The sequence below is a fragment of the Mustela nigripes genome, chromosome 16 (assembly GCF_022355385.1).
Source record: "Mustela nigripes isolate SB6536 chromosome 16, MUSNIG.SB6536, whole genome shotgun sequence".
Taxonomy (NCBI): Eukaryota; Metazoa; Chordata; class Mammalia; order Carnivora; family Mustelidae; genus Mustela; species Mustela nigripes.
In genome coordinates, this window is record NC_081572.1 from 50,277,889 (window position 1) to 50,301,561 (window position 23,673).

At 46.0% G+C, this 23,673-nt stretch overlaps 1 protein-coding gene across 5 annotated transcripts in view; it reads left to right on the top strand.

The window, feature by feature from the left end:
- SPECC1 (sperm antigen with calponin homology and coiled-coil domains 1) overlaps positions 1–23,673 on the top strand; it is a 276,278-nt gene that overhangs the window by 78,420 nt on the left and 174,185 nt on the right. For all 5 annotated transcript variants that reach the window (XM_059380513.1, XM_059380515.1, XM_059380517.1 and 2 more), the window contains 2 exons: positions 3,629–3,799; positions 13,882–14,017. In XM_059380513.1, the coding sequence (XP_059236496.1) occupies positions 3,653–3,799; positions 13,882–14,017 (283 nt within the window). In that variant the 5' untranslated portion in view covers positions 3,629–3,652. The remainder of the gene's footprint in view (positions 1–3,628; positions 3,800–13,881; positions 14,018–23,673) is intronic.

Below are 23,673 nucleotides of genomic sequence, written 5' to 3' on the forward strand. Positions count from 1 at the left end.
CAGCGTTCATTTTCCTCTCTACTCTGCCTCTTCCATGTTTTTGCAAGAAAACAGGCTGCTCTGTGTACAGGAGAAGCCCTTTCCTTTAATCTGGTGTGTCTGGCTCCTGCCCCCGAAATTGGTTTAATGGGTCCGTTGCTGTGTACTGTTAAGTTAATAAAGCGGGACCGCCCTCTGCTGAACACAATGGACAGTTTGTGTGGGGAAGGCAGCTACCGTCAGCTGAGTGCCTTTTACGTGCCTGGCCCTCGGTATCCATGTTTTCTTTCCATCTGTGCTACCTGCACTTTATTGGGTGAAGATGTGGAGAATCAGGGTGTTGGGAAAGCATGCCTGTGTTCACACAGCAAACAGTGATGCTGGGTTTGGAGCAGGAGCATTGGATCCAGAAGCTTTCCTGCTCTCCTGTGGGAGCAAAGATGATTCACAGAGGCCCTATCCATCCCTGGTGTGTAAGGGCCAATGACCGCTGGGTTTGAATCCTGGCTCTCTCATAAATTCTGTTGATTTGGGCAAGTCAGTTAACCCTCCTGAGCCAGTGTTTCCCCCTCTGCAAAGTGGGGGTGATACTTAACTTGCCTCCAAGGGTTTGCACATGAAGAGCACTTGGCAGAGCCTCACCAGGCTCAGAGTGGCACAGAGTGGTTGCCCTTACACACAGCACATTTCCGTAACAAACCAGTTCCCTGTGTCAAGAAGTGGGGTGCATGAAAGTCTGCAGAAATCTGGGAGTGGGGCCTATGGGCACCTGCTCTGCTTCCAGCAGGAGGCCTTCCTGCCAGTGGGCAGAGGGCAGGACCCACGCTGGCCAAGCACTGCTGATGGATGGCTCTGAGCATAAATCTTTCCAGTCTGTTCCAGAAGAGCCCAGAGCCGGGTATGAGCAGGGCAAGGGGGAAAAAGCAGTCTCCAGACAACTTGGAGAATGCTAGAAGACACTGGTCCAGGCTGGAGGTGAGGGCTGGGGTGAAGTTTAGTAACATCCTAAGCCATGAGAAGGGGGAGCAGGGCGCAAAGCTAGCATTGGATCTGACTGGAGCGTTTTCCCATACATCAGCTCTCATCGTCTCCTCCATCCCTGGGCAGCTGCACTGATCCTGAAGAACCCAGTACAGCTCCAGGGGTCCCATCCCGGGCACTCTCCATACCTATAGGGTTCTATTCCGGATACCCATGAGTAGGGCATCAGTTATCTCATTTCTGTATATATATTGAATTCAGAAAGAAGGTGGCATTTGAAGGGAAGAATCTGGCTGGTGGACGGGTCCAAAATAGAAGGCTTTGTCTGGCAATAGTGATGGGGAAAAAGGAGTGAGGGAGCCAAGAAAGGATAGCATGGCCAACAGGAGGGGTCCCGATGAGACACGGTCTCCGGCTACATCCATTTGGAAATAATTTGATTGGGTTCAGAAGGTTCTAGGAGGGATAAAGAAAGGAGGGATGATGCAAGGGAAGAAACCCTGAGAATTCTGCCTCAGAGCAAGTAACTGATCAGCCTTCGAAAGCCTGCTAAACATTTTCCAGGTGCACTGTCCAGAAGATGGCCAGATTTGTTGCCAGAGATTAAGAGAGGAGTTTAGATCTTGAGTGTTTTGACCAAGAATCACCTTGGTCTAGGGCAGAATCACCTTATGCCTTCATAAAGTAAGCCCCGGCGTAGTCCTCTTGAACGAATTATAATCATAACATACAGGGATGCCTTGATGAAACAGAATTTTTGATTCATCTTCCTAAAGACGGGCTGACATGTTACAGGCTGATTCTGTAGTAACTGATAAAAGGAATCAGTCATGCTCTTCAAGAATTACTCAGGCTATGTATGTCAGCTCGTTTCTGTTGTGGGAATCCCAGTAAAATGAGTTACTGTGTCGTTGTCAACCTAGGCATGCTCTCAACGTTGCCATGGAAACCAGCATTAAGACTCGCGGGTCAAGAAAGCAAAGAAAAATAATTGGTGCTAAACATCAATAAAATATACGAGAAGTACAACAGAATGAAAAAAAAAATTATCACGATGCCCGGCACCAAGCTGAGACTAATCAGGCTCAGCACTAAATCATAAAACTGAAATCACGGAGACGTTTTCTCAGAGACACTGGAGAGAATGCAGGGCAAAGTCTTTATAAATACGTATCCTCACCTGTGGCCACGTTTGCACAGCTGCGGACACAGCAGCGATGGGCTCCCGGTGGATTCTTGGACACATGCAATCCCCAGCAAGTTGCTGGAAGCAGGAAGAGGCGCTGGCTGGTCCCTGCTGAGAAGCACTGTCAATGGAAATGGTGTCTTCCAGCCGGGACCAGGGAGAGGTCACAGCCTGAGCTAGGCTGCACTGGTGGCCTATTGTTTTTCCAATAGGTGACTAGTGCAGTCTGCTTGGATGCTGGGAGGTGCGGGAGAGGGTGCCCAGAGCTGCTTGGCCCCAGCTAGGATCCCTCCCTCGAGGACAGTTCATGAGACCTCCAGGTTCGGAGCGTGGCCGCCGGAATCAGCTGTCTGTCCCCTACTGGTGTTTTTTAAAGTGCATTTTTCCTGTTTGTTTCTTTGAGGGGATGCTGCATTACCTGGGGTTTTGGTATTCTGTGCCACACCTTAGTCATTGCAATACACGAAGGTTGGGGCAGGGCTGGAGAAAGCATTTCCCTCCTGTGCGGTTGCAGAACTGAAAGAAGGAATCTGAGGGGCACCTGGGTGGCTCAGTTGGTTAAGCAGCTGCCTTTGGCTTGGGTAGTCCTGGGATCGAGTCCTACGTGGGGCTCCTTGCTCAGCAGGGAGCCTGCTTCTCCCTCTCCCTCTGCCTACTGCTCTGCCTACCTGTGCGCTCTCTCTATCTCTCTGTCAAATAAATAAATAAGATCTTAAAAAAAAAAGGAAGGAAGGAAGGAAACGGGCTCTAAGAGGGCTCTAATGAGAGCCTGCCGGCTGATGGCAAGCCTTGGGCGGTCTTCCACACCTCCATCTGCAGGCACTCTCCCCCCGGGGCTTTTCACTGCGACCTGGTCCTTAGCACGAATTTCTTTCACACAACAGTTTAGACCAGGGGGAACTCTACTACAGTGTTAGATCGGGCCAATCAAATACGCTCCATTCACTTTCAAATGGTCCCCATTTTTACTGTTTTGCTGGAAAGAAGGAAAAGGCTGTGCTTCCGGGAAATCCAATTTTCAAGTAATTCATTTAGATCTATTTGATAATTCCGTGGGTTGTGCCCTTGTCAACCCCGAAGCTGCAAGTCTTAAGGACACAGAATGTCTTGACTCAAGCGGTTCCATTTTAAGGGGATAGGTATTTAGCCCATGGACCTAAAGTATAAAAGCAGATAGTATGTATTCTACCGTATACTGATACAGTAAGACGCTGAACAAGGAGCTGACATTTTGCTGAAAAGCAATGTGAGAGCATCAATGAAATCATGTGTAGGTTTCACTAGTTGGGTAAAAGCCATCGTGGACTTGTGCAAAGGAGCCTTCCCTCAAAGGTGTCAGCTCCAGAGATCATACTCACTGTCCGCCCAAGGAGAAACCCTCAATCTGATAACCGTGGGAACATGGAGATCGGGGAGGGCTCCGAGATGTGGCTCTGCATGTTCAAGTTGTGGACACATGTTTCTCTTTCCCGTCTCGCGCAGGAAGACGGACTCACCAGGACAAACATGAGGAGCGCAGCCAAGCCCTGGAATCCGGTCCTCAAAGCGGGCAGCCATGGGACAGACCGGACGCGGCCCCTGCCGGCGGCGCCCTCTGGCATGAAGAGTTCGAAATCTTCCACCTCGCTGGCGTTTGAGTCCCGGCTCAGCAAGGTACAGACCCAAATGTCCCCACATGGCTGCTGGGCGCCCCTGGGGAGCCCCGGCCGGGAGGACTGAAGAGGGCGGTAATCGAGACTAGCGGCCTGTCAAGGTCAGGAAGGAGGCTCCCTGGAGGATTCCATGAGAACCAGCCCATCCTGACCCAAAGGAGTGGAGCAAAGGGTGGAGGGGAGCAGAGGGGTTCCGGGCTTGAGAAAGGAAATGTGCAACATGTTTAACAGAGAAACTAAGATTCCCCTGCCCTGATTGATGTGGACTCCCCCGTTAGAGTTTTGCCCCCGGTATCCTAGCCGATGGGGGTCAGGACCACCAGGGATCTCCTCCGACCTGATCATGGAGTTGTCAATTCTCCATCTCATCTCACTTGCCCATCAGTAGCGTTAACTTGATTGATTACGCCCTCCGTGTGGGAAAACCGTCTCTCAGTTTCCTCCTCCGTCCCCGGTGGCCCTCAAGGTCTCTGCTGCCGGCTCCCACTTATCCTCCAGGTTTCTAATGTCAGGTGGGCCCAGGGTACAGATTTGGGGGGAGGGGTCTCATCTCTTATCTAGCTACTGTGTCAGCCCCAAAGCCACCCTTACCGTCTTGAGATGCGATTCAGAAATTGGATCACCTGCCGACAAGCGTACTCTTGAAAAATCAATATAACACCTTAACTATAAGAGAAAAAGAAGAGGCAATTCGTGTTTAATTAAGTAATCTGTGTTTGCATTTGCATGTGCTTGAGCGTGACCACTGACAGACCTATGATGCTCCTTAGAGCACCGAGGATGGGGCAGCTGTGTACGAAATATGTTGTTTTTCTCCATAAAACCAAGGGATGCTCGAGGCTCAGATAATGATGAAAAGGGGCTCCCCCTCTGTGAATGTCTGCAGAATGTGTGAGAACTCTGTGGGATATGGGACCACATTTGTGCAACCTTGCCACATGTGTTGTAGGGCATCTGGGTTCCCCATCCTCCCACCCATTAAATACAAGCAGCACCTCCGATCAGGGGGGTAACTACACATGTCCCCCCCTCAATTTCCAACTTGCTCCCTGAGTGAGGGTCAGCACTGGCTACGTCGAGAACAGTTGTTCTAGTGTTAGCGGCTGTTGCTGTGAATTTTAATACATGGAAGGACACTTGAACATGGGTTTGAGCTGCAAGTTCACTTAGGTGCCCATCTTTATAGAACAGTCCTGTAAGGGTATTTTCTCTCCTGATTTTCCTATCATTTTCTTCTCTCTAGTTCACTTTCCTATAGGAACACGGTATATAATACACGTCACATACAAACGAGGTGTTAATCGACTGTTTATGTTACCTGTAAGGCTTCTGGTCAGTAGTAGGCTATGAATAAAGTTTCGGGGGAGGCCGTAGTCATACCTGGGCTTTTGACTGCGTGGGTCTTGGCACCCCTGTGCTGTTGTTCAAGGGGCGACTGTACATGGGGATGACATACGAATTTGCATCTCCAGGAGCCCTCCAGCTGCCTTTGTGACATCCCCACTTAGATGTCTAAAAGGTACCCAGAGGGGCGCCTGAGGGACTCAGTCGGTTAAGCGTCCGACTCTTGGTTTCGGCTCAGATCGTGATCTTGGGGTCGTGAGATCAAGCCCCCTGTTGGGCTCAGTGCTTAGCACAGAGTCTGCTTGAGATTCTCTCTCCCTCTGTTCCTCCCCCACTCATGTGTGTGCTATCTCTCTCTTTCTAAAATAATCTTTAAAAAATAAAAATAGGGGCGCCTGGGTGGCTCAGTGGGTTAAGCCGCTGCCTTCGGCTCAGGTCATGATCTCAGGGTCCTGGGATCGAGTCCTGCATCGGGCTCTCTGCTCATCAGGGAGCCTGCTTCCCTCTCTCTCTCTCTGCCTGCCTCTCCATCTACTTGTGATTTCTCTCTGTCAAATAAATAAATAAAATCTTAAAATAAAAATAAAAATAAAGATCAATCAAAGGCAGCTAGAATGTAACAAGTCCAAAACAGACGTCCTTCCCTTCCGTCTCACGCCCCCCTGAATCTTCCCCTTTGAGTCATTTCATCTTCTCAACAGCTCAGGCCAGCGCAAAACGCCATCACTTCCAAACTGATGCCAGCTTCAGCCAACGGCCACCGCCTGCCTCCCTTGGGACCCCCAGGCTCTTGCCGCCACCTTCCTTGCACGGCCTTCCTGAAGCATCCCCATCCTTTTTTGTCTTTGCACCCCACCTTCCGTTCTCTGCAAAAGCCAGAGCGGTCCTCTCAGCACGTATGTGCCATCACATCTCCACTGAGAAGCCCCTCAGGGCTCCCCATTTCACTTAGGGTGAAAAGCAAAGTCCTTGATAAAGCCGGTGACGTCCTGGAGATCCCATCGCCTCTCAGATGTCCTTGCCGTCCCCCCTGCCCTGCTCCCCCTGCGCTCCAGACACATGCTCTCCTGGTGCCCAGTGGCATTGCCCCTCCATGAGCTAGACGCAACCCTGCAGCAGCCTGTTTGCGGCTCCTCTGCCTGGAGCATTCCTCCTCCCCCCACCCCTGCTCCTCTGCCATTTCTTCTTTAAGTCTATACTCAAATGTCACTTTGTCGGATGTCATCCCTGGTCACTCAATGGAAAGTGCCCCGTGGGTCCCCATGCACCCTCCTCGCTCTCCACTTTCTGGCTCTGTGACTCAGGCAAGCTACGTACTGTCCTGAGCTCTGAGATGAAGGTAATACCTTATTTACCTCGAGGATTAAATGTGCACAAAGTGCCCTACATACAATTTTGTTTGTCATTCCATTATGCTGGACTTGCCCATTATTTCCATGGTTTTTATTTTTATTTTCTTTCACCTGTAGCACATTTGAGAAACTTTTTTTTTTTATTTTATTTATTTCACAGAGAGCACGAGGAGGGGGAGCTGCAGAGAGAGAGAAGCAGGCTCCCTACAGAGCAGAGAGCCTGACATGGGGCTCTCTACCAGGACCTCACGATCATGACATGAGCCAAAGGCAGATGCTTAACCAACTGAGCCACCTGGGTGCCCCAAGGAGACATTTTTAATAGAGATTTTAAATTAATATGTATGTTTCAGACCATTAGAGCTTCTGGAATCTGTCAACATGTTTTTGAAAGCAGTGTTTAATAAAAAAGGTTTAAGCTCAGGCGGGTTCCCTAAGGACAATGAAATGTTGGCTGCTTCTGCCCCTGACAGGTAAATGTTTTTGGAAACTTGTCCCATGGGGGAAATGTCAGGAGAAAAGCAAATATCCATGTTGCCATCTTGATGCTTGGGGTCTCCAGGTCTTACACTATAAAAGAGAAAGCATTCAAGGGAAGGGGTAGCAGAAGGAACTGTACCGAGCCTGTGCCTCTCTGGCCTTCGGCATGTTTCTGCGTTTTGACCAGTTTCCTCTTCCCGCCTCTCGCTGTGTGTAAAGGATTTGTTTCCCCCCCGTAGTTTACTATGGAAATGGCAAGCACCCAGAGACATTGAATGACTGTGACACCCATACACCACCAGCCACCTGGATGCTACAGTTGCCATCTTTACCATATTTGCTTTATAGTAAGTGGATACATATGGCATGGATATATTTGAACTAGTCACAAATAGGAAAACGAGGAGTGAGGGGCAAGGAGCCCAGATGGCCTGGAGGATGTCGCTGTGGGTCTTCCATGGGCTGCTCAAGCCCAGCACGGGAACAGAAAGCCCTGGGGTGCTCAGATGCAGACAGGCCACTTCATTCTGGCGATTAGTAAAGTCCACGTCTATGAGTCAGGACCCCCTTCATTGCATATAGCAAAGCAATGGCTTAAGGACCTTCAACAGAAAAGAAATGGGTTGAGCTTATCTGAGGTTCCCATGTCACTGAGGGTAGAAGAAAGGGACAAGTCTGCAGCTCAGAGAGGCCAGGACCAGGGACTGGAACACACCAGAATTCTTTCTCTGTCACTCATCTCTGCTCACCTCTGCCCCACTGCTCCTGTCTCCTGCTAACCTCTGGTCTCCTTTACCTTGTGTTACAAAGCATGGCTGCCAGCATGCCCATCCCTTGGAAGACCTGACTGCTTTGCTTACTTCCAATTAGTTCCTTTGCTTACTTCTGATCTGTCTTAAAAAAAAAAAAAAACAAAAAAAATCAGGGGCACCTGTGTGGCTCAGTGGGTTAAAGCCTCTGCCTTCGGCTCAGGTCATGATCTCAGGGTCCTAAGATCAAGCCCCGCATTGGGCTTTCTGCTCAGCGGGGAGCCTGCTTCTCCCTCTCTCTCTCTGCCTGCCTCTCTGCCTACTTGTAGTCTCTGTCTGTCAAATAAATAAAATAAAATCTTTAAAAAAATAAAAAAAACATTGTTATTAAAAAAAAATCAAACAAAAAGCAAAAAACTCGGAAAAGTCTCTGCTTGGCTCCACATGAGTCATATACTGCCCCTGACCCTGTGGGTAGGGTGGCTGGGGCTCCCCACCCTTGGAAAGCAGGGTTTAAGCATGTTCTGCGTGAGGCTTGGAGACCCAGCCAGGCTTACGTAATCATTCTCCAGGAGTGCTCCCCACCTGTGCTGCCTCAAACACTAACCACCGGCCACATGTGGCAGTTGAACCCCTGAAATGTCAGAATTAACTGTGCTTTAAGTGTGAAATACACACCCGAGTGTGACAAGTCAGTGCCAAAAAATATATAAAATGCCTTATTAATATATTTTACACTAACTGATAATATTTTGAATGTGTTAAGAAAATATGTTCTTTTTTTTTTTAAAGATTTTATTTATTTGACAGAGATACACAGTGAGAGAGGAAACACAAGCATGGGGAGTGGGAGAGGGAGAAGCAGGTTCCCCAGTGAGCAGGGAGCCCAATGTGGGGTCGATCCCAAGACCCTGGGATCATGACCAGAGCTGAAGGCAAACACTTAACGACTGAGCCACCCAGGCGCCCCTAAGAAAATATATTCTTAACATTAATTTTACCTTTCATCTCACTTTGTTAATAGGGCCCCTAGCCATGCATGGCTGGTGTTATATTTCCACCAACACTGTTGTGCTAAACCATTGGTTCTCAGAGTGTGGTCCCCAGGTCAGCAGCAGCAGCAGCAGCACCAACCAGGAACTTGTTAGAAATGCAGATTCTCGGGCCTCACTCCAGACCTTGGAAATCTAAAACTTGGGGATGGCGGGGGAGGGGAGGCAGATTGGAGGCTGGGGTGTAGGCAGCTGTCTGCATTTTAACAAGCCCTCTGAGGATCCTCGTTCCCCCGAGGTTGAGAGCTGGTGCTTTGACCAGAACACGGTTTCTGCCTTTGAAGATGGGATTAGGATAGGTGTGATTTTAGAAAGCTTCAGATTCCGCTCCTGCCCCATCTTTGTGGAATTGAGAGGAATTTCTTAGCTACATTAATCTGTGAGCTATTTAAACTTTTTCCCCTTTGTAAGCTTTCCTGTGCAGGTGCTCGGCAGCTTAAATATCAGTGAACCACATTCTTGAAAATGCTTATTAAACATATCAAAGTAACACCCGAAGTGCAAACCTGCCCAGTGATCTTCTGTAACAAACCAGAAATCTCAACACGTTCAGTTACCAGCCAACGAAGCCCAAAGCACAGGCGTGAATAGAGACAGAATAAGAATTACTGAGCCTCCATAGCTCTGTGTGCCTGATGTTGATGTCGCAGTCAAAACAGCGTGACAGAGGAAGAGGTTTGCTGCAGAGGAAAAGGACCAGCTTTTAGTGTGTGTGTGCTGCCTTCTGAGGGAGCCTCTGAGCAGTAAATCATTCTCAGATGGGATTCCTTGTGGAAGGTACCCCCCTCTAAATTCATTGCAGCTTCCCAAACTCCCATGCTGCATGGGAAGGAGATTGCAGGCCGGTAGCACATCTGGGGTGTCCTTCTCCCTGGAAGGGGCAGGTCACATCTCTATATAACAGAGTGGGATCACGAAGGGGCCCGTCTCCACTGCTTGCTGACTCCGGTCCTCTTGTGGCTTCTGCCTGTCTTCTCACCAGAGACTGTGCTTTTAGGGAAAGGCGGGGTGGAAGGAGCAAGGTCGCCCCGTGGGCCCCACCCCCAGGGGGCGGAGCCTGGAGGTGGGTGGAGGCTGTGGGTGGGACCGCAGAAGGCAGTTTCAGTTAGGGAGGGTGGGGAGGGCTGAGTAGGGGAAGCGGGAGCGGGTGGGAGCGGCGGGGTTCCCGGGGAGTTGTACTCTTATTTTTTGATTCCCCCCATTCTGGTTTGCAGACAGAGCCTTTGCTTTCCCGGCCTTTGGCTGTGGAGTTTGATTATTCCAAACTCTGCATCAGACTTAACAGATTTTAGTCCTGTCCCAGAATCAGAGAGAGGTCAGCGGAACCAAGTGCTTATCATTTGCATTGCTGCCTTAAAAATTTCCCTTAACTGCAACGATTTCTCTTTTTCATTTGAGGTGGTGTACAGGGAATTTTCAAAATCTAAAATCAGAACTGAGGATGCTTGAGTGGCTCAGTCGGGTGGGCAGCTGCCTTCGGCTCAGGTCGTGATCCCAGGGTCCCAGGATTGAACCTCACATTGGGCTCCCTGCTCAGTGGGGAATCTGCTTCTCCCTCTCCCTGCTGCTTCCCCTACTTGTGCTCTCTCTGTATCTCTCTGTCAAATAAATAAAAATCTTTACTTAAAAAAAAAAAAAAAAGTAATCAGAACTGATTTTCTCTGGGGACCCAGGGAGGCATCTGGGCATGCTTCTAGGCAGAGGGAGTAAAGTTTTGTTTTGTTTTGTTTTTGATTTTGTTTTTGTTTTGGAGTTTTTTGTTTGTTTTTTTCTATTGAGAAAAAGTTGCTGACATCATGAACTATTGTCCTTTAGTAATAAACACATATTTCACTGGTGACCTGACAGATAATTTGAGGGGCTGGAGAAATTGGGAGCAGGAACCCTTGTTACTCTGAGACAGGACATAGAGAGACCGTGATGGGGCACCTGGAGGCAGGGCAATCCAGTGACTTCCGCCACAACCCAAGTGCTGTTTAGTCCTCTTGTTAAACTAGGACTCTGTGCTATGCGCCAGAAAATATGGTTCTGCTCACTTCTAGTGACTGGAAGTGCATGCAAATCATCCATTTAATATGCGCTCTTTATTTTTAAATGTCTAAAGACATTGACCAATATTTCTAAGCTACTATGAAGACTTTTGCCATCTTCCTTCTTTCAGAAAGTATGCTATGGAGGGTTGCTATTTCATGAGTAAAGTCTCACAGCAGGATGATGGAGGTGGATAGTGGTGATGGTTGCACAACCATGTGAATGGTTTTTTTTTTTAAGATTTTATTTATTGGGGCACCGGGGTGGCTCAGTGGGTTAAAGCCTCTGCCTTCGGCTCTGGTCATGATCCCAAGGTCCTGGGATCGAGCCCCACATAGGGCTGTCTGCTCAGCAGGGAGCCTGCTTCCTCCTCTCTCTCTCTCTGCCTGCCTCTCAGCCTACTTGTGATCTCTGTCTGTCTCTGTCTGTCAAATAAATAAAATCTTTAAAAAAAAAAAAAGATTTTATTTATTTATTTATTTTACAGCGATCACAAGTAGGCAGAGAGGCAGGCGGGGGTGGGGGGGGTGGGAAGCAGGCTCCCTGCTGAGTGGAGAACCGGATGTGGGGCTCTATTCCAGGACCCTGGGATCATGACCTGAGCTGAAAGAAGAGGCTTTAACCCACTGAGCCACCCAGGCGCCCCCATGGGAATGTATTTAATGCCACTGAACTATACACTTAAAATGGCAAATTTTGGGCCCCTGGGTGGCTCAGTTGCTAAGCATCTGCCTTCGGTTCAGGTCATGATCCCAGAGTCCAGTATGGGGCTCCTTGCTCAGCAGGAGACTGCGTCTCCCTCTCCCAGTCGCCCATCTTGTGTTCCCTCTCTCTCGCTGTGTCTCTCTATCAAATAAATAAAATCTTCTTTAAAAAAAATAAAATAAAATGGCAAATTTTATGTTAGATATAGTTTACCACAATAAAAAAAAATTCTAAAAGAACAATGAGGGGAAAAGGAAAAAAGTAGACTAGCATTTGCAAGGGAACCAGGGCTTCACCCAAATTACAACCCACCCCTCCTTTTCCTTTTCTTTTTTGTTGAGGCCAAACATACTTACAACAAAGTATGTGGAGACAGTTAATCTTGGTCTTAACTGTACAGCTCACTGAATTTTTTTTTTTACATGTGTTTATATCTGTATAACCACCACCAAGGCAAGTATAGAATATTCCAGGGGCGCCTGTGAGTCTCAGTCCGTTGAGACTGAGACTTGATTTCAGCTCGGGTCAGGATCTCAAGATCACGAGGTCAAGCCCCACGTCAGGCTCTGGGCTCATTGGGGACTCTGCTTGAGATCCTCTCTCTCTCCCTCTCCCTCTGCCCCTTCTTCTGATCTTGCCCCCCCAAAATAAATAAATAAATCTAAAAAAAAAGAAAGAAAGAAAAGACAGAAAAAGAACATTCTGCACCCCTGGAGGGTTCGTTCTAGTCAGTAACTCCTCCAGAGGTAACCAGTATTTTGACTTCTATCACTGTCATTTGGTTTTACCCAAATATGGTTATACTCTTTTGTGTCTAGTTTCTTTGACTTAGCATGTCTGTGGGATCCATGCATTTATTAGTGTATCAGTATTTCTCCTCCTCCTCCTCCTTCTTCTTTTACTGTGTACTTTCCATTGTATGCTAAATCATTATTTAATTTGCCCCTTCTGTTGACTGTCATTTGGGTTGTTCTGTTGGGGCTGTTGTAAATCAAGCTGCTGTGAATGTCCCTTTGATGAACCTACATACTCATTTCTCTTAAATACAGACTTAGGAGTGGGCTGGCTGAATCACAGGGTGCAGATATTCCATTTAGTAGATCCTGACAGTTTTACAAAGCATCTTACCAGTTCATACTTCCGCCAGCAGAGAGTTCCAGGTGCTTCCCAACCTCACCAACACTTGGTTTCCTTTTGTTTTGTTTTGTTTTTTTCTCTTTCAAGCCATTCTGGGGTGTGTGGAGTAATACCCCCAAATCTAAACAATGCAAAAATGGAAATTTGTGTTTGTGTGCAAATGTATAAACACCTAATCGTCAGTAAATGACCCTGAAGTTAGTGCCGCAGTACGGGGCAGGACTTTGGGCTGTCAGCCCGTGTGGTGGGCAGTCTCCATGGACTTGAGGGCGTTTTCATGCCTCTTTCTTCAGATGTCAGATCAATTCAGAATGGTTCCAGGCATCTGCCTGGCTCCAGCCTTTTAGTACTAGTCCTCTTCAGAAATACTCTTCCCAGAAGACTTACCATGATTGTGAAAATGTATTTGCAGTGTTTCTCATCAACCGTGAATGTCATTTACCTGGGCCAGAACTGTGAGCTCGTTGAGGGGCTCCCAACTCTTAGACTTTAATTCCTTTCAACGAGCATTTGTTACGCTGCTTCCAGAACAGGAAGGAAAGCAGAAAAGGAGCAGAGATTCTCCTTTCTCTCTGTCCTCCATTAGCAGTGTTCTTCTGGCCTCCAGAAGGTTCTTCTTGTCCCTCTGAACATGTTGTCTGTGTGAGATCTTATACAGAGTGCGTGGTGTGGAGCATATGGTATGCATATGGTATCCTTCTTCCTCCATCCTTCTTCCTCCATATACATATGTGTGTGTGTATCTATCTATGTATGTATACATATAGACACATATATACATGTCTAGAATTGAGAAGTATATTTTTAAGCTGTTTTTTCTTGCCCTTTAATTTTTTGTGCATTACCCTCACCTCGCTTTTTGTGCATCTCACAGTTCTTTCTTCATAGGCTCCCATCTTTTAAAAAAAAAACAAAAACAAAAAAACACCCAAAACAGAAAAGCAGCTTTAAAAAAAAACACAACTCATTATTTGAAATGTGACATGATGCGTAATATTCATATGCATAATATTCATATATAATGTTCTTTGAAACATAGTGGAAGATCATACTGTAAATGATAGACGCAGGTTTATCTAGCTTTGCATTTTTCTGCCGCACATGGTCATGCTCTGACAAGTGCCTTTACTGCGTCTCAACCACTGGGCAGGTGGTACTGCTCGGTGCTTTCTTGGCTTATAGCACTCCTTACTGACAGTATACATTCTCCTCCTCTGTCCTTCTGTCTCTTAGCTCAAGAGGGCCAGTAGTGAGGACATGCTCAACAAACCGGGAAGTACCACCGCTTCCGGGGTGGTTCGACTGAAAAAGACTTCAACAGCTGGAGCCATCTCCGAGCTTGCAGAGAGCCGCCTGCGGAGCAACCCAGGTAGGGAGGACCCAGGTGGGAAGACCCCAGGTGGGAAGGAGCCAGGCAGGAGGGACCCCCGGTGGGAGGGACCTAAGCAGGCCATTCATCTTGGTGATATGAAAACCCTTTCATGATTCCTGCATGTCTCCCCTCATCAGACGTGTATTACTGGCCACGTGTGTGTGAGACAGGGGTTGTCGTGGTGACAGGGCGTTGGAGGGAATGAACCCTGTAGAACTCTTGCAGACGTGGGCGTTCGACATCCTTCCTGGATCCTCTGGAAACCTGGAAAAACCCTGTGAATCACTTAGGCTGTGGTGGCCACCGGAACCGTGAGCTTTCCGTTTCACTGGTTTTCTGAGAATCAGAAAGAAGGGTTTTTAGCCATTGTGTCTGAGTTCAGAGCATGGGAAGCATCAGGAATGTATTTAATTTTCTTTGGGCGCAGGTACATAAGAGAGCTAAGATTTCCATGGTCTGACTGTTACAGTGCACATCTCCGTGCAAAATTGTCTAAATTGGGAAAGTAGCTGAAATACATCATTATTAATTTATAATGGAAGTGAATAGTAGTATACTTAAAATTTTTGAATTCTGCATAAAATACCACAATGCAGATTAGCTTTCAAAGGTGTATTTTAATTTACTCAGTTTTCCAAAAAGTTGAATCTATGAAAAGTATATGTGACTTTTTTTTTTTATGTAAAGGCCTCATATTTCTATACAATGGTTGTACTATTTAAGGACTGGTTTCGTACTGAATACAAACATTTGGTTTTAAATATACAACAAATGAAAGTACAGCTTGTTTTTATCACGCCAGCCTAAACGTTAATTCCAAAAGTTAACAGGGCACCACTAAAAAAAATGACAGAATCCTCTCACTCTCAAATATTGATGTAAAAATGTGGGATCGAAATATTAACAAGTAGAATTCTATAAGAAATTAAAAGAATAATAGTGTAGATTGCAACCAAGTGGATTTATGGTCTCCAAGAGTGCGTTATATTTGGGCATTTAGGAATATAATCTATTTTACAACATTACTAGACCAAAGGAGAGCCATTGGTCATCTCCAGAGATGGAAGACATGTTTGGCAAAATTAGCAATCTTTCTGATTTAAAAACAAACTTTTAGTATACTATAAATGTAGGGATACTTCTCTAGTGGGATTAAAACACATGTATCTCAAGCCACAGCCAGAACTGTCCTCAAGGGTGAAATCCTGGAAGTATTCCCGTTAAAGTCAAGAATGATTCAAGATTGCCTCATTACCACCATCATCCAGATTTTCCTGCAAGTATTAAATCAAGGCAGTGAGCCAGGGGAGCTCTAGCTACAGAAGTACTGGAAATAAGGGAACAAAAGTGATGATTTTCTCCAGAGGATAACATTGTATGCTTAGAGAAATGCTTAGAATTTCCTGAAAATTGTATCATTAGAAAAAGCCAGAATGTCCTTCAAATCTATTGGATACAGTAGGAGTTCAACTTGTGGTTAGTTGTAAGATATTGAATATAAATAGCTTGCTTTTTTTTCTTTAAGATTTTATTTATTTATTTGACAGACAGAGATCACAAGTAGGCAGAGAGGCAGGCAGAGAGAGAGGGGGAAGCAGGCACACTGCTGAGCAGAGAGCCTGATGCGGGGCTCGATCCCAGGACCCTGGGATCATTACCTGAGCTGAAGGCAGAGGCTTTAACCCACTGAGCCACCCAGGCACCCCTATGAATAGCTTTCTTATCAGTGACTGGTTAGAGGAGATAAGTAACACAAGAAACCAATCACATTTATAAAGGAATATAAAAGGTAAAGTACTTAGGAATAAACTTATAAAAGCCTATATATATTTTTAAAAATCTTGAAACTCTTTGGAAGGACATAAAAGATGTAAATAAGTAGAAGGGATATACATGGTGCTTGAATAGGAAGGTCAAATATAATAAAGATTGAATTTCATCAATATTAATTGAATAAGTATAATATCTTAAGTATAATATCTTAAATATAATAACATTATCTTAATTATTCTATGAATTCAGTTTCATCCCAATTAAGATATCAGTGGGAATTGACTGGGAGTGCAAACACTGGTAAAATGATTCTGAGTTTATCTAAAACAGTGGTTCTCAACTGGGGACCTTCTGTCCTCCACCCTAACCCAAGGAGCAACTGGCAATGTCTGCAGACATTGTTGTCTAAATTAGGGGGGTGCTACTGACATCTAGTGGGTACATGTCAGGGATTGCTGATCAACATCCTACAATGCATGGGACAGCCCTCCACAATAAAGAGTTATCCAGCCCAAAATGTTAATAGTGCCTCTATTGATAAGCCCTGATATAGAAGACAAAATATTCTAGAATATCCAAAAAATTTCTAAAATTTCTTAGTCGAGGGATTATTTAAGCATCTTGGAACTGGAGAATAGATATGCACTTCAGCAGAACAATGGAGAAAGTCCAGATTACACCTAGGGTAGTATAGAGATGGGACAGGATTGGACAAAGTGGCATTTTATATCCAGCTAGATAATGCATTGGAAAATAATGACTGATTGGGTCTTTAGGAAAAAATAAAAAAATAAAGCTGGATCGTGATCTTATCCCTCTCCATCAAAATAAATTCCAGGTGGATTAAAGATTTTGATCTTAAAAAGTTCAACCATGAACATGCAAAAGAGAAAACCTCAGAGTCAGTTTGTAGTCTTGGCCTTGGAAGGGCCTCTCCAAGTAGAAACAAACACAGCAGCCATGTAAAAAAAGATGAAAAAAAAAATCACAACAAATATAAAAAACTGTTTTGTAAAAAGCGGGAGTTAATTTGCAATCCATGTAACAGAAGGCATATTTACACAGAGCCTATATAAATCAATAAGAAAAAGAAAACAATGCAATAGAAAAATGGCTAGTTCACATTAAAAAATAAAGATAGGCACTAGAAAGATGCTAAGTCTCACATAGAGGTAAAGAAATGTAACAAAACAAGAATTGATGTGCTCTTTCCTCTCACTGATGAGGAAATGTGAAAGGCATTTCTGGTGTTATCAAGGGTACAGGGAGCAGGACCCTACCTATAGTTGATATACAAGGGTGGTTTGATAATATCTGTCTACATTTGAAATGTGTATAACCTTCCACCAAGTATCTCCTTGGCATTTAATATTACTGATTTACTTGAAAAAAGATGGCAGTAAATATGGACAGTTGAAGCATTATTATAATGGTAAAATACTGGGAACAGGTGTGTATCAGTACAGAACTGATTACATAAGTGATTTTCATGCAATGGAATAGTATGCAGCCATGAAAATGGACACAGTAGGTTTGTATGTACAAATAGGGAAAGATCAAAGTACATTATAAAGTGGGAAAAGAACATGGTGCTTATGGTATGATGATTTATATGCTTTGATTTTTTTTAAAGCATACATTAACTTAATATTTGAAATCATAACTTTCTTTGTGGAGGGATTAAAAGTGGGTATCTTTGAGGAGTTGCCAGAATTGGGTGGGGGAAAGAGACTTCATACTAGATCTTTCTATACTGTTTGAAATTTTTTAAACATATACATACAATGCTCTAAAAATTAAAAACAGGATATGAGGGGCCTGGGTAGCTCAGTGGGTTGAGCTGCTGCCTTCGGCTCAGGTCATGATCTCAGAGTCCTGGGATCGAGCCCCACATCAGGCTCTCTAAACTTACAGTTTACATGGCCTATTGGGCTGCTAAGGTGCAGTTGTTATTCCTATAGTCCCCATTCGAATGCAGTACACTCCCTACTTTACTCCAATGAAATTATGTCCTTTGAATTAATACAGTTGAATTTGAAAATTACATTTTGTCACTGGAAACTTACTTTTGAATGTAGGCAGTCCTCAGCAATTTTTTTTTTTTTTTTTGACAGAGAGAGATCACAAGTAGACAGAGAGGCAGGCAGAGAGAGAGAGAGGGAAGCAGGCTCCCCGCTGAGCAGAGAGCCCGATGTGGGCCTTGATCCCAGGACCCTGAGATCATGACCTGAGCAGAAGGCAGCGGCTTAACCCACTGAGCCACCCAGGCGCCCTCCTCAGCAATTTTTTAATCAGCTTTTGGACATCTGCCACTCTTGGCATTTGTCTCGTGTCCCCAGATTGCTTCATTCATGGCAAATCCAGACCCATGCATTTGCCTGTGAGCCAGCCGTGGGGCTGCATGGGAATGGTGCCCGTCTGCCAGTGATTCTGGGCTGGAGGGTCTCCTACCCCTGCAGGGCCTAGGAGTGCGAGGTGGTCATTCGAATATGGGATTACATTTTTTTGTTTTTACACACAAGAGAAACAGGGAAACGAAAGTGCTGGTACGGTAATAGGTGTGGGTTTTTACATCTCAGTACCATGGAGACAAAGATGGGAATGATTTGGTGTATCAGAAATGGCAGCCGCATTGGATGCCAGACTTTACTGGACTTCCATCAGTTCTCTATACGTTGAGTCATAAAGAAAAAGAATTAAAGAAAGGCCAGACGAGTTTGACTTTGTAACTCCCATGCCCACCCAACGCTTCCACATCCAGCATCCTCTCCTGCTGGTTTTCTAGATCAATATTGTCAACCTGTCTGCATTACAGCCCAGAGACACTCTTCCTTTTCTCCCTCTGGTGCTCTTTGTGTATATCTCATCTTACCCTATAGGAATAGATTTAGAGAAGGGAGTGGTTCCTTGTCTGTGGGCGGCTGCCCTCCCTCCTTGCCCAAGTGGACAGCTCATCCCAGGGTCCCAGGAAATGTGAGCGCCCACAAAACTACAAAGGAATCCAGCCACTAGGTGGCAGCCTTGTCAAAAGTCCGCAGTGCCCTTCCGCTCTGAGCCTGGGTTTCTGAGCACCCGGGTAACTACTGGACTTGAGGAAACAGCCCTCCTTTTGGTCATTCATTAATTCAGCAGATATTTCTGGGTGCTTTCTATGTGCCCAGCACTGTTCTAGGGAAAAGGACAGAGACGCCTGTGTCCCTGGAGTCACATAGACAGGACGTGGAGGAGGTGATGACGTCAGCTGGGTAGAAAGGGGTGACCCATCCAAGAACAGCAAGAGGCTGCTGTTGCTGGAGCCCCATGAGTGAGGACAGCAGTGGGAGGCTGGAGCAGAAAGGCCAAGGAGGAGAAGAGTGACATGATCTGACCTCATTCCGAAGGGAGTCCATGGCTGCTTGCTGAGCGTGGACAGATGGAGTGGGAGGCAGGACCAGAGCTGGCAAGGAGGTGGCCTGGGCTGGGCTGTGGAACTGAGAGCAGCAATTAGCTTCTAGGTGCATTTTGAAGGGTCAAATCAACAGCTCTAAAAGGCCCTGATGGGTTCTTTTTTGTCATTGTTTTGACTGATTTATTGGAGAGAGAAAGCTTGAGTGGGGAGGAGCGGCAGAGGCAGAGGGAGAAACAGACTTGGTGCTGAGCAGGGAGCCCGATGCAGGACTCCATCCCAGGATCATGACCTGAGCCGAATGAAGGCAGACGCTTAGCTGACCGAGCCACCCAGGCACCCCTGAATTTCCTTCCTTTTCTTAATGCTGAAGACTGTTACGTTGTATGCATACACCATATTTTGTGTATCCAATCATCCATCAATGGACATCTGTGTCATTTTCACCTTGTGGATACTGTGAAGAGCATTACTATGAACTTGGGTATGCAGACAGCCCTCTGAGTCCCTGCTCTTGATCCTTTGGGTTTTCGCCCCCGAAAAGGGAGTGCTGATTCTCCCGGTGGCTTTGAGGTAGGTGGAGGGTCAGATTTCTGTTCATAGTATCTGTGGGGCTAGTGAGATGAGATCTGATGGGTGCCCAAGGGATGACCTCGAACACCAGTCCCTTCTGGAGACAGCGCTTGGCTGGAAGGAGGTTCCTGGAGCCACGCTGATGAATGTTACAAAAACTGGCTCTACATGGGAGTGTTCGTTCAGACCATTCTATACATAGCACACGTGGGAAGGAAAAGAATGGTGTTATTTTAAACTGATACCAGTGTTTTCTCAAAGTTAAGGAAAGGGAACGTTCCATGCCAGCTGCACCTTGGTCAAGCTCTGTGTTAATGCTCACGGACTTTCAGACATCTCAGAGGACATTCCAGCATCAAAGCAGGCTCGCATCCAAAAAGGCATCCGTGTCCTCGCCCGCCCACGTGCCTATCCGTTCCCGGTTACCTGCATCAGACACAGCATACCTGCGGCTCCAGCCTAAGATGCTTGTTCTCTTTGATGTGGGAAGGCACTAACGCCACTAACTCAGAAGGTGGACCGTCTTATTGCCAAGTTACATGCAAAGAAACGGGCTCATGTGGGTTTGGCCGCGTTCCCAAACTCACATCCAGTCCAGATTCTTTCCTCTGTGACGTCGTCATTTGCCGGGGGGTGGGGCAGCTGTCTGCATACCCATGTTCATTGTAATGCTTTTCATAGTATCCACAAGGTGAAAATGACACAGAGGTCCATTGATGGATGAATGAAAAAACAAAATGGTGTATGCATACAATGTAATAGTCTTCGGCATTAAAAAAGGAAGGAAATTCAGGGATAACTGGGTGGCTCAGTCGGGGAAGCATCTGCCTTGTTTTCTTCCCCTGGTAATGGAAGAATTAACGTGTTCGTTAAAATATGTTTGAAAATAATGTTTGTCTGTTAATGGAATCCCTACCAATAGCTCACATTCTTTGCACACTGTGTGCTAACCACTGTCCTAAGTACTTGATATGTATTATCTCCTTTGGTCTTTACAATAACGCTAGGACCCAGGATCATCACTATCCTTGCCGCTTTATAGATAGAGATATCATGCAGACTGTGCAAGTTCATGCTTCGAAAATATTGGGACCACGACTTGCCAATGAGGAAACAGGGCCTGAGAGACTGTGGCAAGACAGCAAGACAGGTGGGCTTGCTGGCATGAGAGTAGAGGTAGAAGGATGTTGGAGGTCTCGGGACTGAGAGGCCAGAGGGTGGGTGGGTCGGTCCCTGGCATGGGGCAGCGGGGGGGCGGGGGGGCTTCGTGAGCCGGGATGTAGAGGACTTGACAGATTGGGATGGGGGTAGTCAGTGGATGACAAGGAGAGAAAAGAGGATGCTGGGTGTCACAGCATGAACCTCAGACGTGGAGGTGGTGCCTTTCCCAGGGCAGAAGAGAGACCGTTGCAAAGTGACAGTTGGGGGTAGCGAGGACACCCACACCAGCTCCTGGCCCACGTTTTCCGGAAATGTGAGAAAAGGAACAGACCGACTGGAAGCTGTAGGAGTCATTCAGCCTCAGAAGTGATGGGACATTCAGAAAGGAGGCTCAGGGTAGGGGGTGTGCTGATTTCAGCTGAGTTCTTGAGGGCCCTGAGGACAAAGGAGGGGCACTGCATCTACTTGGGGATGAGAGCCTGCAGAAAATCACAGACTGCCAGGAATGAGGTTTTCGGTTTCATTCTTTTTTCCTATTTCTTTCTTTCTTTTGCTTTTGGTTTTTTGTTTTTTTGGTTTTTTTATAATATTACATGGATCATTTATTGGTGAATACATTTTGTGGATAAAAAAAGTTAACATTTTAGATTCAGCATTTTCATTTATCTTTTTCTACATTTAATTCATTTTTTTATTTGGTAAGAACACTTCACATGAGATGGACCACCTTCCCAAATCGTTAAGCATGCACAATGTTGTAGGGCAGATCTCTGGAACCCTGCACCCACTGAACAGCAACTCCCAGCCCCCCTCTGCCCATCCCACCCCCTGCCACCGTTCTACTCTGCTTCCATGTAGAGAAGACTCTGGCTCTCTTCCATAACCCACGTAAGTAGATTCATATGGCATGTGTCCTTCTGTGACCGGCTCACTTCACTTCGTGTGTCTTTAGGGTTCATCCATGTTGTACCCTGTGTAAAATGTCCTGCCTTTTAAAGGCTGAGTCACATTCTACTGGACTTAAGCACTGCATTCGCTTTATCCCCCCATCATCGAGGAGCCAGGAATGTGTTTTCACTTCTGGCAGTGCCTGGGGTAACCCCGCGGTGGAGGAGGTTTTGAACTTGGTACTCATGTCAATGAAGTCCTGGATTCTTATCTTAGCTTGATGGTACCCTGTGATCGTTCCGTGGCACTGTACGTCCTGGGAGTGTGTGGTCAGTCAGGACTTGGGCATGGGGCAAAGGTTTTTCTCTGACTTTGCACAGAGATGCAAAGGTGGAGAGCTGGCTTAGGCTTTGCCCCCCCATTCTGAGTCCTCCTTTTCTGTGATTCTCAGAGGGGGGAACCTCTCCCTGCATCTCCCCCCAATAATACTGACATTTTTATACTCTTTCCATTCAGAAATGTGGCTCTCTCCATTTTTCTGAGTTCTCCTTTTTGTCTTTCTGTAAAGTCTGGTCTTCTTTTTCCTCCTCTTGCTGTTGAGTTTATGTCAAGGTTTTATACTTTTATTACTATGTGGATGAGATTCCGTAGTCTTTTTTTTTTTTTTTTTAAGTAAGCTGTAGGCATAAGGGGGGACTTGAACCCATGATCCCCAAATCAGGAGGCGCATGCTGTACCGACTGTGCCAACCAGGTGCCCCCCCAGTCATTTTTTAAAATATGGAATGCTTCATAAATTTGTATGTTATGTTCCATACTAACCTCTGTGTCATTCCCATTTTAGATTGTGTGCTGCTGACGTGAACACTCGTATTTTTTTTTTAAGATTTATTCATTTATTTGAGAGAGAGAGATGTGCAGGGGAGTGGGGGGAGGAGCAGAAGGAGAGGGAGAGAAAGAATCCTCAAGTAGACTCCCCACTGAGTGTGGAGCCTGATGTGAGGCTCGATCTCACGACCCTGAGATCATGACCTGAGCCAAACCCAGGGGTCAGACGCTTAGCCGATCGAGCCACCCAGGCACCCCTCATTGTATTTTTAAAATACGTACTTTCCTAACATTTAATTTGTAACTCCCTCCCTCCCTTACTGATGCCAGTAGTTTCCTTCAATGAACGGGTTCCCATTGATTTTCATATGTTTTCCAAGTGGATGATTGTATCAGCTTCAGATCACAATGCTTTTTGTCTCCTCCATGCCAGTAATTGTACTTTTTTTGTTAAGTTTCTAATTTTAATTCCAGTATAGTTAACATACAGCATTATATAGTTTCAGGTGTACAATATAGTAAGTCAGCGACTCTGTGCTCATCATGATAACTGTCCTCTTACTCTGTCTCCTCTTACCCCCATCCCCCATCCTCCCCACTCCCCTCACCTCTGGTGACCGCCAGTCCATTCATTAGAGTTAAGAGTCTGTTTCTTGGTTTGCCTCTCTCTCTTTTTTTCTCCCTTTATTTGTTTCACTTCTTAAATTTTCCACATATGACTGAAATCGTATGGCATTTGTTTCTCTCTGACTTATTTCACTTAGCCTTATACCCTCTAGCTCCATCCCTGTCATTGCAAATGGCAAGATTTCCTTCTTTCTTATGGCTGAGGAATATTCCATTGTATATATATATACCGCATCTGGTTTTTTTTTTAAGATTTTATTTATTTATTTGACAGAGAGAAATAACAAGTAGACGGAGAGGCAGGCAGAGAGAGAGGAAGGGAAGCAGGCTCCCTGCTGAGCAGAGAGCCCGATGCGGGACTCGATCCCAGGACCTTGAGATCATGACCTGAGCTGAAGGCAGCGGCTTAACCCACTGAG